The sequence below is a fragment of the Stylophora pistillata genome, chromosome 11 (assembly GCF_964205215.1).
Source record: "Stylophora pistillata chromosome 11, jaStyPist1.2, whole genome shotgun sequence".
Lineage (NCBI taxonomy): Eukaryota > Metazoa > Cnidaria > Anthozoa > Scleractinia > Pocilloporidae > Stylophora > Stylophora pistillata.
Genome location: NC_142529.1, coordinates 11,157,858 through 11,172,085, shown reverse-complemented (window position 1 = coordinate 11,172,085; position 14,228 = coordinate 11,157,858). Strand labels below are relative to the sequence as shown.

Genomic DNA, 14,228 nt, shown 5'->3' with positions numbered 1-14,228 from the left:
TTTTCATATTCGAAAAGCATGCAAATAATTGAGCTGTTTATGGTTGCTCACAAGTCTGGCAAGTGTTAGTAAAGCTATATTCAATCACTAACTTTCTGCCCCAAATAATGTATTTGTTATAAAAATGGCACGGCATAACTTGTTGACTGGCCTATTCTACTAGACTGCTGCAAAAGCAGTTTATTTCTAAGTGTTGGCATTTCATGTGTCCATGCTCCCAGGGCTTTCCATTGAAAAAAATAGACTGCCCTTGAGCCAACGAGATGGTAAATTTAGCTTATTGCTAGTTATTTAGTTATGCTATTAGCATTAACTCGTATTATTGTTAATCCCACTGTTGAATCCCACTGGCCGAAACAGTACTGTCTGCGGTTAGATATAGCACTTTGGCATTACAAAGCTTTGCTTTCATGTCCAAATTGAGCAATCCACCAGGATAGGTCATTTTGTGCAGTTGCTCACTAGTTACAAGTTAGAGCACTCTGGCGTGGCCTAGATAATACCACAAACAGGGAATCAATTGGGGTGGCTTTATATAGATTACTGCAGACAGTTACACGATGTAAAATTCAAACGTGCAAAGCACATTAGATAATGTGTTATTAGTTAGGCAAAGGATAGAGTTTATATTCAATCACTAACTTTCTGAGAGTTATAGATTTATATAAATATAATATTGATTTATTTCATTCACGGAAAATGGTATTTGATGAAAATATGGTCATATTCCCTCATCTCGTAGTAAACATTCTCTATCCATATTCTGTACATTTTGGAATGTCTTATTAAAAATATTCCTTTTAAAAGTTTAATTGATCATGTTTCATTTTATTACGTACGACTGCTTGTCTCTAAAGACACGATGAAAGAGAACCTTCATTACTGAAACGTTCTAGCGTTAAACCAAGAGACAATAAGGCCGCCAGTTCTTGAGGGAATTTACTTCAGTTATAATTTGCAAAGTGTCTCATATTTACGTATGATGCACGACCTCGCAGTAGATAGCGCTATTTAAGCAATAGCGAGAATCAGACCTGAAAAAAATCAGGTCTGTACGGGATTCGAACCACTGACCTCTGCGATACTAGTGCAGCGCTCTACCAATTGAGCTAACAAGCCAACTGGGAGCAGGCCGTTAAGTTGATTCGTAATAAACCCGTGAAAGTGATAAATCAGATACAATGAAATATATGAAGTTCATATATTTGAATATTTCAATATATTTCAATATATGAACTTTTAATTTTAATCGAAAATTACTTAACTAATTACTTGTGATTGAAGAGAATTTAAATCGAATAAAATGCTTTGTTGAACATTAAACACTTGTGGCTTATTGAGAGAAGAAAATAAAAGATGAGACAGAACTAAACACTTGCTTTATTAATGAGAATACCACCAGGCAAAAATATCAAGTTTATTAGCTGTTTTAAAAATCCGGCACATGCGTACTTTTGAGCACCGTATTTTATCCAAGATTTTTGGCGGGAAAATTCACCAAATTTAACAGAAGTTACAGAATAAATAAATACAAAAAAAGAAAAAAAATTGGCGCATGCGTATTAAAAGCGCCCGTACTTTTCTAAGTTTTTTGGCGGGAAAATTTTGAATTTTTAAACAGCCCGTAATTGGGTGAGTTTCTAAAAATTCAACAAAATTGCGATGTAGCATTTGCTCACATCTGGCTTACATCTGGCTCTCGAGTGTAGCTTTAAATTGCCAGTTCCTCAGAAGAAACTAGTTACATCTGTTTTGTACCCCTAAATACATCCTGACCACAGTCCTGGTTTGATTCGCGTCTAAAGAATCAGGGATATTCGCCGCTCAATCTGAAATTAAATAAAAGATAAATTAGATGTTAACAAATGCAATAAATCTTACGCCGTTAATGATTTAATGTGGCTCAGAAGAAAAGATAATCCCTAGTAAATAGGTAAAAATCTGTGGTAAGTGCTGGTAAACTATAGGTGGTTTGCAACCAATCTCCAGAGACACAGGTAACAATGGTGAAAGGAACAAATGTTGGTGGACGAACAAAAGGAGCTAAAGTGATATCTATCGTTTACTTCCATTAACATGGCGGCAATGATATATCGTGGAAACACCTTTACGAGCAAACGTGAAAGTTACCTGGATTTACGCAGAAATTCAATTCGACCGCTCAGGAAGATTCTAAGAGGCTCAAGAAATTTGTAGTTGTTTCGGGGATGAATCTACTTTGCTGTTTTTATGGTCTTCGTCCTCAGGGATTTAGCTTTTTTAATTCTGATTAAAATTCATCACTCATGCCACTAGTCTAAGAAGCAATTATTCTCAGTGTTCGCCAGCAATTCGTGTGAGATTATGACGGAGTTCAAATTAAAAATTTGTCGATGCGAGTTTTCGATAAATTTTCTATTGTTTCTCGCGTCTTTTATTAAACTGTAAAACGCAAACTACTGTGTTCCTGTTTATAGTTTCGATGAAAAAAGCCAAAACATTTTCCATTTATTTTCGCAACTTCAGATAGCGTTAAGATGAAACTAGCAATCCTACTGCGTGAAAATTTGTGAAAACTGGTAAATATTTGAGTAACACTAAAAATTAGGATCCCCAAGGGACTTTTTTCAAAAAGAACAAAATGCAAACTATCCGGCATGCGACAAGTATTTGTAGAATTATTCTTCTTTAAATATCTTTGTTAGAATGTGCTTATCTTAAAGATTTAAGCTGAAAAATTATGGCCAGCTGGAAAACTTATTGTATAAGCAGCCCCCGTATGAAATCAAATGGTTCTACTTTTGTATTCAACACAAGTGCTAGTTAAGCTATAGGTTCCTTATCGAATATTAAGAACATTAGTAAGGTTAAAGATCAAATGCAAGATCAATTTGAGAATAATCAGTTTTTAGGGCAGACTGTTTTAATTTGTTCTTAGCGTCAAGAACGTTTATTGAATTACCGTTCATAAAAAAAAGTGTGTATCAGTAAATGGTAAGCTCTCAAAGCAATTTAATGAATATCTATCTTTGCACCATATACTAATTTAATTTTTAGTTTCCTTGTGAGCTTTAACATTTGAAAATAAGGGTCTTATTCCCCATTCACACCAAACTTAAACACGTTTTATCTTCTGTTAAGCACAAGTTAATTCTTCTTAAAATGCTGTATAAACTAATATGTCGACGTCCCATTTAGCACTTTGGAAATACAAGTTTGCGATTACTTCAACTCTATGGGAAATGCAGGCTTTTGGTGTTGTTACCGATTATCAATAATTTAAACCTGCTTTAACTAAACATGTTTTGCTGGTGTGAAGGGAGCATAATATTTTTTTTTTTACTTAAAATTAACAAAAATTCTAAGAAGGCTTGGGAAATATAGATATTTAGAGCATATTGCATTTGATTCTAGCCTTAAAACATTTGATAAGTGGACTATCAGGTTATGGTTGAATTAAGAAAAAATGTAAATTTTAATTTTGAAAACATTAAATATCAGTTACTTTGTCAGGCAATTATCATCTAAAAGTATTGTAAAAAAATGCAAAAAAATTATCCCTTTTAGGCTTCTTTGACCTGATTCTTGCCTTGGAAGCTAAGAAATTAAAAATATGGGTCAAAGGTTTACATCAATAAAATGGAAAAAACTGTAATTTTGAAAAAAAAAATTATATCTCAGTTCTAAAAAAAAAATCTTCAGGAAAATATCAGCTTTAGAAGCATTCTGTACCGTTCACAGCTTGAAAGAGCTAGGGTGTTTACATAAATGTTATCACCCATGATAGAAAGAATGCTAGCAAAGGGTCTCAGAAATACATTAGTGTTTAGAGCACATTGTTTTGAATAGCCTCCAGAGCTTACATACTTGACAGTTAAGGGCTCAATATATCCATTGAAATAGGCAAAAGATATCTAACTTTGCAATGCCATTTGAGTGTTAAACCTAATGAGCGATCTTAAAAACATAATTTTAGGAAAAAGCCCTAGGACTTTAACTTTGAGAGCAGGGTGTGTTTTTTATGGACTAAAGTGAAAAAAACCTATAAGAACTGCATTTATTAAAGGTTCCAAAGTATATATTGAATTGTGGGGAACGGTTTATATTGAATTGTGGGGAATAATGTTTTATTTGGTTGATGAAAAAGCCAGGCCCAAAGTGATCAGTGGATTGGAAACTAATCCTTTCACTCTTAGATCTGATTGCTTAATATAGAAACTTGACGTTTAGGCCTCAAAGCTTTGTTACTTTAGTAGGTTTTTCTGATCTATATTGCAAAAATTATTGGAGCATCAAACTAATTTGGGAATTCTTCAAGTATGATTGACTGCACCATAGACCACTTTCATTGATGGCTGCCGGATTAATATTCTTTTGTTTAAACTTAAATTAGCCCTTCTGGCCTCGCTTGAGATAACGTATTCTTTTGAATTTTTTACTGGAGAACGAGTTAAGAAGGGCTATTAATGCTCTCAACCTACTAGCTAGAGACCACAATAAGAACACATTTGTGGGGTAAAGGGGTAGGGGGTTAGGCCCTCCAGTCACAAAATAGCTGACATAACATGCAGGTCGGAAGTTAGTTAATTATGCGACAAAATAGATGATAATTCTCTATCAAGGGTGATAATCCCTTGGCCCCCAGAGGGGTAGTAATCCCCTCTTGGAGGTGATAATCCTCCGGGATCCCCCAAGTTCCCACGGAAACATGTAGCGGCTAGTGGTACCAATGCCACAAATAAATAGCTGCCACGAGTCTATGGGTGAAAGTGTGACCAGCATGGGAGCACTTAATCCCAACAATTACGCAGAGTGTATTCCCCATAGACAGATACAAACAATGGTATAATATACTTCTATGACATGTTTGATAAATATCCTGCTTTAAATATAGTACGTAAACAGAGTGAAGACACAATGATACAGGGAAAAACCTACTTTTTTTAAGGAATTGTAATAAAATTGGAATGCTCTACTTTCAAACAATATTATGAAACCACTTTATGAGTTCCTGTCTTCACTCTATGTCAGCAACTGTATTGGGTATTATATCAACCATGGTAAACAACAACCGATTTAAATTGTTAACTAGCTTGAAAGCAACCTCAGATAAAATAGATTGAGGGCATTGGATATATCTCTCGTAACAGTCAGATGACCATCTTCCTAATGTTTTACCTAACCATGTGGGAAAACCTGCTGATGCCACGGCTGTGGCCGCACCAATTCTATAGCTGTGCTCTGCATAATCTGACGCCTTGAAACCCAGGAAGGAAAGAAGTTGAATTGTCTCGGCAGTTAGTGCATCCTTTGTCAATGGACTTCCCGAAGCAAATTGAAAAAGTAGTCCCTGTCTAGTTCCCTTTTCTTTAGGTGACACCTCATTGCATTTACAGGTCAGATAATCTGATTAGTTTTTCCGATAACAAGGGTATGCCCCACCCTGAAGGGATCTGTCTTCGATACCTTAACCCTTAACTTACTGAGAGGTAACTAGGGTTTGACTGGGATGGGTGAAAGATGACATCATGAGGGGTAAGGTGAGTGTCTAGGCTAAACTGAGAGTTGCTGGTCAATTCTCCTAACCGCATGAAACCAAAGAAAGCCAACGTCATAGCAGCCCAGATCATTAGAGAATCAAAGTTAGATGTATATTTAATTGCTAAAAGAGAATATAAAAAATTGAGGTGAGTTACGCTAATTGGCAACCGAGTTCTAATTGAGCTACCTTGAGATCGCTTAATGCCACAGAATATAAGATGTAAACGAAGGAATTTTCTAAGGTTAAGTTGATGGCCGCAACGAATGTGAAGGTGGCGTACAGCTGCCAAGTAGCCCTTGATAGTGGAATGTTTGACTATAGGTTTAATTTGTAGATTCAGCAATTGACAGATTGAGATAACGCTGAATATCAGCTCTTAGATCATCAGGAGAGCTGGGGGGGACCAGAAAGGGATCTCGGTTTGCATGCGGTGCTACCTCTCTGAACCGGTCCATCTGAAAGCGAGAGAGGGAGTCAGCCATGTCATTCCTCTTACCCTCTATATGCTCTGCTCTTATGTAGAAATTGAACTTTAGAGTCAAAAGAGTCAAATGACGCACTAGGTACATAACCCCTGGAATACAGGACCTTTTTGTGTTAACAATATTGACAACTGATTCGTTGTCACAGAAAAACCTTATTCGTTTGTTAGAAAAAGAGTTATCCCACAGATGACAGGCATCCACAAAGGCAAACAATTCTTGCAATGTAATCGAGATGCCGGGCTGTCCTAGCATTTGGGTAGGTCCCCATGAGCCCTGAAACCAGTGAGTTTTAAAAATCCCACCATAACCTAGGGAACCAGAGGCATCTGTGTAGAGACATAGGACGTCCGATGTAATCCAATGGGGGCGCAGAAAAAAGCTTGCCCCGTTCCAATTGCAAATGAAATCCTCCCACATCTCCAGGTCTTTAAAGAAACCCTGGGTTAACTTAATATGATCGTGAAGTAAAGAAATGCTCCTAGTGAGGCTGACCATACGTTGCAACAAGGGCCGGCCCAGAGGAGTAACTTTGCAAGCAAAAATCAAAGTGCCAATGAGCGACTGTAACTCTTGTAAAGTACAGGGCTTCCTGCCTTTAAATGTTGTAAAACATGATGCAAGGCGTTGTACCTTGTCGGGGGAAGGCGAGCCTCCATGCGCTCTGAATCTAAAACAATCCCCATGAACTCAAGGGTTGTAGAGGGACCCTGTGTTTTATGGGGTGCAGTAGGAATTCACAAATTTTAGAATGCCAAGAGCATGCTAGACAGGCTCTGTTGGCAGGACATGTGTTTGGGAAAAGTAGGGGACAGGGACTCAATAACAAGAAAATCATCTAAAATTTGGCAGACAAAGGCAATGCCACAATGATTTAGAAGGATCCACTCGACTGCATCTGACAGCTGATTAAACAAAAATGGTGCACCTCTTAAACCGAATGGGAGAACTTTATCATAGTTGAATTTTCCTTCCCATTGCATACCAAATAGCTCGTAGTCACAAGGTCTAAGGGGTATCAAACGAAAGGCAGAGTGTCCATCGGTTTTTGCAAGGAAGCAGCCCGGACCTGCTACCCGCCCCAGGGATACCTCTTTATCCAGACTGGCCTTCACGACGTCAGGCTGTGCCAAGGCAATAGGTAAATGTTTGGAGAATCGGGCACAGCGTTGTCTGAAGAAACCAGTATTTGCTCCCTGACGGTAAGTTTGTAGTAAATGTGAAATAAAAATCCTGTTTGGGTGATCAGCTAAAGCCATCTCAAGTGTATTTACATTAGTAGGGGTGGGGAGGGACCCCTTGGACTCCTTATTTGCGTCGGCTGGAGGAGTTACTTGATTATGAGTGGTGGGGAGGTGCTGCATTATCTTTGGAGTGTGCCCCCTTGTCCTGATGCATGTTATAGTGAAGGGATGGGCAATCACGCCCTGGGTGGGGACCCTTGCATCTGTTACAGATGTGTTGGTATTCGCATGGATCCCTGGTACATTGCCCGACTCTGTTATATTGATGGTAGGTGCCTCTAACGCCCTCCTTTGAGGCACTGCTGTGGGGTCCATGTTTGAAAAGAGGAAATTCCTCACTGAGTGCCAGAGGGGACACAGTAAAAATTGTAAGCCATAAATGCTTGTCAATCTGGGACCAGATCAGCGACTTATCCAAGCTGGCCTTTTGGCGGAATTTAAGGTCATAAATCGCCCATCCCAACCCTTTGTAGACTCTAGCGGCATATCTAATAAGACTAAGATACTGAAGTAATTCCTGTGCCCTTAAGGGGTATTTGTAAGTAAATAGATTCATGCAAATCGTGAATGCTGTAGTCCATTGTTCAATCTTTGTAATTTGTTTCTCACTTTTTTTTTTCTTACAAAATTTAATCACTGAATTTTCCAGGGACAGCCTTAAGTTATCCTCATCATCATAAACACTCAGATTTTTACGTATAGTTAAAAAAACTCACCGGTTTGAATTTGCTTCATGTAGGAGGCTGGTATGTCCTGATTGGGGACTATAGATGTAAATTGTTCTGATTCCTGGGCTGGTAGTGGATCTCTAGGAGGAGGGTTCTCATAATAAGTAATCGTAGTAGGTTCTCGACTTTGAATGGCATTCACAGCGGCACGAGCTGCTTCGGTAGGATGTCCCGACCTGACTCGGCGACTGTTGTTTGAACGATGGTCCGTATTGTAGCTAGTTGATCCTCCGAAAAAAGTTGAGCCGTCGTTTCTGATTCATGATTATAGTTTTCGAGGTCCTGGTCTTGTTGTTGATCGTTATTTTGGATATGTTGAGGCAGAGAGTCGACAGTAAGTGACTCTTCACTTCGAGTTTGGCGTCGTTTCGATGGTCGTCCAAGTGGTCGCGGTACCGCTTGCGCTCGGCTGCGTTTCTTCGTTCTCGTCGAAGGCATCGCTTGGAACAAGCGTACTTAGAGAGATGTTAATATTTTGTGTTCACTAAGAACTCTTTGAAACGTTAAACAGTGAAGGAGCAACCAAGGCAAAGCAAATTATTCATCCTTGTGATCTGTATTACTATAATAAATCACTGAACCGAAGCAGGCATGCTAAGCACAGTTTGATTGACGCAGAGAAAGAACAGCTGTGATTGGACGATAATTGGCTGCACGTGCAATCAATGCAAGCTTATCTGACCTTTGTACTCTTACTATTATTAGCACTTGACAACTGTTTTCTGTTTACTTTGCCCTTATATGCTAGTTGTTTCCTAATTAACTATAATTTATAATTTATAAATTTGCTATTCAAATTTAAACAAAAGAATATTAATCCGGCAGCCATTATGAAAGTAGTCTATACAGTACACAAATTTTTGTATTCATTGAACCAATACTTCAACAGTTCTGTGAATTCCCTTGTTTTACGTTTCATACATGTCGACTTAAAATTGGTTTCGAACAACAGACAACCGTAAATCCAGGTTTAAGCAGTTTATGCAGACATTCAAGGCTTACAAGCCGAGTTAATTTTTTTTTATAGAAAAACAAAGACAACTAACCCTGTTAGAAATTCATTTTTTACCCTTTCTTCCCTTGAATTTCTTGATATGCTTGTCCTTTACTTCATGCTGCCCTGAATAGAAAGAAACGATATACTTTGTGAATACATGCACAACTTTCTTTTGTTATATAGTTTATATTGCACAAGACGCATATCAATATCTGGATAGAAAAAACTCAATTAGAGCCACTACATACACACTGTCTATTGACAATTCCGTTTCCAAGCAGATGCTGTATCAGGTTATAGAACCCGCTACTCAATGTCAGGAAAGCAATAGAACGCATTTTTCCTGGCTCTATAACGTGATAAAGCTACTTGGGATGTTAGGAAAAGCTTATAAATCACTCACTTTCCTTGTGTTCTCCCAACATCCCGCGTAGCTTTATCACGTTACAGAGCCCGGACAAATGTGTTTAAGTGCTGTAGGCTGCTGCAAATCACTGTAACCACACAAGGATGAAAGAAATTCAAGATTGAAGAAAACAGTTTATTCCAAGTTCCATTGAACTTTGACATAATTTAAAAATTTTGAATGGCACACTTTCATTGGATCTTGGTTTAAGCTTTGAATACTGACCACACCTACAGGCACAGATAGCTTAGTATGTATCTAAGAAACTAACCTTGTTAGAAGTTTTCTGTTTTCTTTGCTGTTCCTGGATTTAGTTCTTTTGAGATGCCTTCATTCTAGGCTTCACGTTCACCTGTACAGAAAAGTAAAGCAGAAATATTGTAACCATATGCATACCTATCCCAGGTTACTCTCACAAGTCACCAATGCCCATAATGAACAAAAAACGCATCCTCAGATTGGTCAATTCAGTTTCCAAGCGGATGTTTTATCACGTTCTAGAGCCTATATGTAATTAGATATGTCATAAAAGCAATAGAAAGCATTTTTTCTGAGCTATATAAGCTTTCGAATTCCTCGTGTTTTCCCAACATCCCGCGTCGCTTTTTCACGTTGTAGAGCCCGGAAAGATGTGTTGTATTGCTCAGATATACTTATAGAAAAAAATAAGTCACTGTAATATATGAGTCCTGCCTTGACCTTGTCGGAACTACAACCCTGAGACATCTCGATCGGGGTCCACTTCGAGATGTTTAGTATTACAATTAAAACGAGATAAGAGGAAGTTCCATTATCCGTGACCTTTGCTCATAGATAGTACGAAATCTCCGTTGAACAGGAAAAGACTTCAAAACGTCAAAAAATTCGGCAGAGGTTGGGGATCGGAAAAGGAGAAACAAATACGTTTAAAGAAAAATTAAATGTGAAGATGCCATCATAACGTAATTCATATAGCATAAAAAATAAGAACAGATTGAAAGAATTATAAGAATAATTAACAGAATTTTGCGCTGCCACCCTATTCGTCACGTGGCTCAACGAGAACTGTCATTACACTGTGCTATGCGTAACAAACCACTCTTTTTTATCTTCAACAAGGCAGTTTCATTTTTCTTTCCAACAACAAGAAACATGAATACCTTATTTCTATTAAAAAATGAATTTAAACGTAGATTATTTACTTTGAGAAAAGTCGTGACGACATGACATCTATTGATCCTTGTCTTTGAAGTTAAACCACGCGATTTAACAACCTTGAATCGACATACAATGACTTAGAATAAATGAAAGAGGTCAGTTGAAGTAACATTGTTGAAATATCACATTTTCCTAGCCCCAGAGTTGCGGGAAAAGGCGGAGAGATTTCCTGTACTTCGTAAGCTCTATCCACGTGCAAGGCTTATCACAAATATGTATATTAATTTTCAATAATATTTGCAATTCATATAAGTTTTCCCACTTTGGTAGGCCAAACGAAAATTGAAATATCCTTTAATAGTCACTTTCGTTCAGTGGGATAAACGGAAAAGCAACGTTTCCTCAGCAAATAGTAGATGCTGATTTCGGCTTAAATAAGTTTCATGCAGAGGAACAGCTCTCTTATCGTTAGGTAGTGACAGCTGTTCAACGGTTCGCATTACATTTTTGACAAAGTAGCTTAAACTCTTTTAAACCTGGACACGCCGCTTATGGCGGGCCAAGATGGAGAATGATAGGAATTAAAATACAAGTATAAATTAAAGCTTTTATATAATGTACATTATGATCAGTAAATTTATAGGGCATACCTTTTTATAGGCTATAGAATTTGACCTTTATAATTTTACCTCTACGAAAAAAACGTGATGTATTTTATTTCAACGGGTCACGATTCAGACTTTAACGTAACGTCATAACAAGAAATTTATACTTTTAAAGAGATAAAAGGATCATCTGCTCGCACAAGAAATTTGAAAGCGGGTTTCCATCGCGTTGTGGCGTACGAAGTTGTATAATTTTTCATTGCTTTACTGAGGGGACAACGGCCATCGAGGCGTATTTTGAACTTTTCGATTTTTCGGATAAAGAAAAGCGCGATAGAAATTTTTAATATAATTTTTTAAAAAGGTTCATCAAAAGGGATCTTTTAGGAAAAATAAAGTGAATTACAAAATTTTTCAACTGTCGGCAGATTCTCGATATTTACTCTCAGTGGCTCTTAAAAGCTTTTGTCTCTTTTCCACCTGTTGTGAAATTTGCTGTCGACATTATTTTCTATTCTTTTCCTTTTTCTTGCAGGTCATCTTTAATGATATTCGCATAGAGAACGCCTCATCACCTTTTCCTCATTTAAAATAGGTCAGAAAATAGTCCAATGTGTCAAGAAAGCGATTTTTTATCTACACTTGTCAGATGCCTCACGTATAAAATGACACTAAAAAGCAAATGGAGAGACATTTGTGCACGCGATAGTCGTAATTTGAAAGGGCGACCAACAATCCCTCTTCACCCGGATCAACTTTCATTGGTAGGGTGCTAATCAAGTGTCCATATAATCGGTGTGTGGTTGAGACTTGAATCATTTTCAGCCATGTTATACTGGAAATAAGAAATTCAAGCTGGTGATTTTACTTGGTCTATGAAAAATTAATATAAATAGTAAATAATTTAGCAATGAACATTCCACTGGGGGGCTCTTCTTGTCCACTGTTTCCACTTGTTCACAATAACACGAGAAAAATTAGTTCATTTCAAATAAAAGTAAACCAATGAGAGTCGTTCAAGGTATTTATGTTGGACAAAAAAAATTCTATTTTTTTGCTTGCTAAAGGAAGGCGCTTGGTGTTGACGCCATATTGCCAAACAAGCTGGTTCCGTTATGGTCTCGATATCTTGGGTTATTTCTCCGTTATATTTATAAATATATATGTGAAGATGTTTTTTCACCTGAATATGTTAACTGAATTTACCAAAGGAAGTAGAAAAAAATTGACCCAACTTCTTTTTCAGATCGAAGGTTTCTTTATTTTTTAAGGAAATCTCTTGTCAAACACAAAGACATCGCCTCTATCATTATTTGATATTACCGTATGATCCGTCCGGCCCTGCTCGCGCAATCCCATAAAAAATCAGAGTGAAAGCTGACAGGCAGGGCCGGACAGGTTTATGTGAGCCTGTCCGAAAAAAGCCATCCGGCCCTGCTGCCCTCACTTCGCTTTGTTGCAAAAACTTACAGGTAAACAGAAGTGAGAAAAAAAAAAACTCGCGTTTCTCATGTAATTTGGAGTTTCTTCTTCTGACTTACAAAAATAAAGGAAAAATTGACTGCAGAATTTTTTTTTTTGTGCTTGTGTGATGGACATTGAGGCCTCGAAACTGGACCGCCTCGTCTAGTAATTCAACGTCAGCATTAAAGGCTTTCTTTTAGTAAGAAAAAAAGGTTGAAATTGCTTTTACGCAACATGCAAATACCTCGAGCAACCTTTTTAAATCATTTTTTTTTAGAGTCTCGCTCAATGTTTTCATTTTTCTAAGAAGAGTAAACGTGAAAGTAAAATACATGAATATATTGTCTTTAACTATGAAATCTGCTATTTAAGCGTAATCTGGTATCATGAGCTTCACCCGAACCGATTCTGACTTAAACCGCATTGTGAAAATGATAATTGAAAATGTGTTACAAAACGCGATATCTGGATTTTGAAATATTGGTGATTTTTAAAAGCATTCCGTGATGTCAAAATTAAATGAAATGGTCCCGTTTTAGACTTAAGCCATACCTCAATCCCTCCTATACAAATTTGTCAAATTGATACGAGCTTGCTCTCTTTTGCGCTTTTCATGAGCAAAGTTCGTTTGCCTCTACTCGGGGCACTGATTTTCGCCATTTTACGGCTACCGACTCTCGTTTCAGTCTTCGTGAATTTTTTAGGATAAAGAAGCAAGTCTGGGAAAAAAAACCTTACCACGTTTCTAAGTTCACCATAAGGTATCTCTGGGCAAAATATGAAGGTTTTCAATTTTTCGATCATCTGCCATATTTTTCGATTTTCACTCGGTCAATTCAAACATTCGCCCTTAATTGTTCGATCTTCTATATTATTTAACATCATTTGGATAAAAATATAGAGGCTGCTTTTCAATTTTTAACATGCAGCTTGTAAATTGAGGCCATTGGTTTGGCCAGTGATGGCACAATTCCAGACAACAGCTTCACAGCCTCAACATACTTTAATGATCGATATAAACCTTCTAACGGTCGACTTAATGAAAATAGCTGGGGTTGGGGGCCCAGGAGAAAGAACGATTCTTATGACTACCTAGAAATCGACCTGCTGTATGAGCATGTTATCTGTGCTGTACATACCCAGGGAGCTAAAGGTATTGATGAGTGGACAACAAAGTACAAGATTCAGTTATCACTGGATGGTACCACTTTTGTCTCCTACCAAGAAAACAGGGTATATATGATTCTATGAAGGTTATGTGTATATAGATATATTAATAAAGCTAAAAAAGTAGGTCTTGGAACACTGGTTCAAGTTTTTGAGTCGAGAGGAGGGACACAAGAGAAGTTTCCACTTGGTTAAGACAGCCTCAATTCTCTTTCAAGTAAATGATAGTGTGTTTTTGGAACATGCATCTATGTGCTATATGTAGTGCGCACATTTTATGACACAGTTCACTTTCATTATCTTGTAAAAGTCAGTAAGTCCACGTTAGGTGGACTTGCTAACTTTTACTTCTTAACTTCACACTTTAATTTACGAACATTTATCGTGTTATCTCGAAAGTTTAGGAATTGTTGAAAAAAAATTCAGAGGAAATATCAAGTAAATCAACTGTTACACTATCGCACATAAGAATGATAA

The 14,228-nt window shown here is 37.4% G+C and overlaps 1 protein-coding gene and 2 pseudogenes across 1 annotated transcript; all 3 read right to left on the bottom strand.

Annotated features, from left to right (window-relative positions):
* Positions 1–4,996: 4,996 nt before the first annotated feature.
* On the bottom strand, positions 4,997–5,609 carry LOC148720026 (uncharacterized). Its single transcript, XM_088737555.1, has 2 exons — positions 5,463–5,609; positions 4,997–5,236 (listed from the first exon to the last, which is right to left on the bottom strand). The coding sequence occupies exons 1-2, from the start codon at positions 5,607–5,609 to the stop codon at positions 4,997–4,999; spliced, it is 387 nt and encodes a 128-aa protein (XP_088593681.1).
* Positions 5,610–5,844: 235 nt separating this feature from the next.
* Positions 5,845–6,662, bottom strand: LOC148720025 (uncharacterized; annotated as a pseudogene).
* Positions 6,663–7,341: 679 nt separating this feature from the next.
* LOC148720024 (uncharacterized) lies at positions 7,342–8,517 on the bottom strand (annotated as a pseudogene).
* Positions 8,518–14,228: the final 5,711 nt, after the last annotated feature.

What these genes read in the sequence shown, in the direction of transcription:
- LOC148720026 (XM_088737555.1), bottom strand. Translation starts at nt 5,609, where the DNA reads ATGATCTGGGCTGCTATGACGTTGGCTTTCTTTGGTTTCATGCGGTTA. An exon ending in CAAACCCTAGTTACCTCTCA is followed by an intron (nt 5,237 to 5,462) that starts GTAAGTTAAGGG and finishes CTGGGTTTCAAG; the next exon opens with GCGTCAGATTATGCAGAGCA.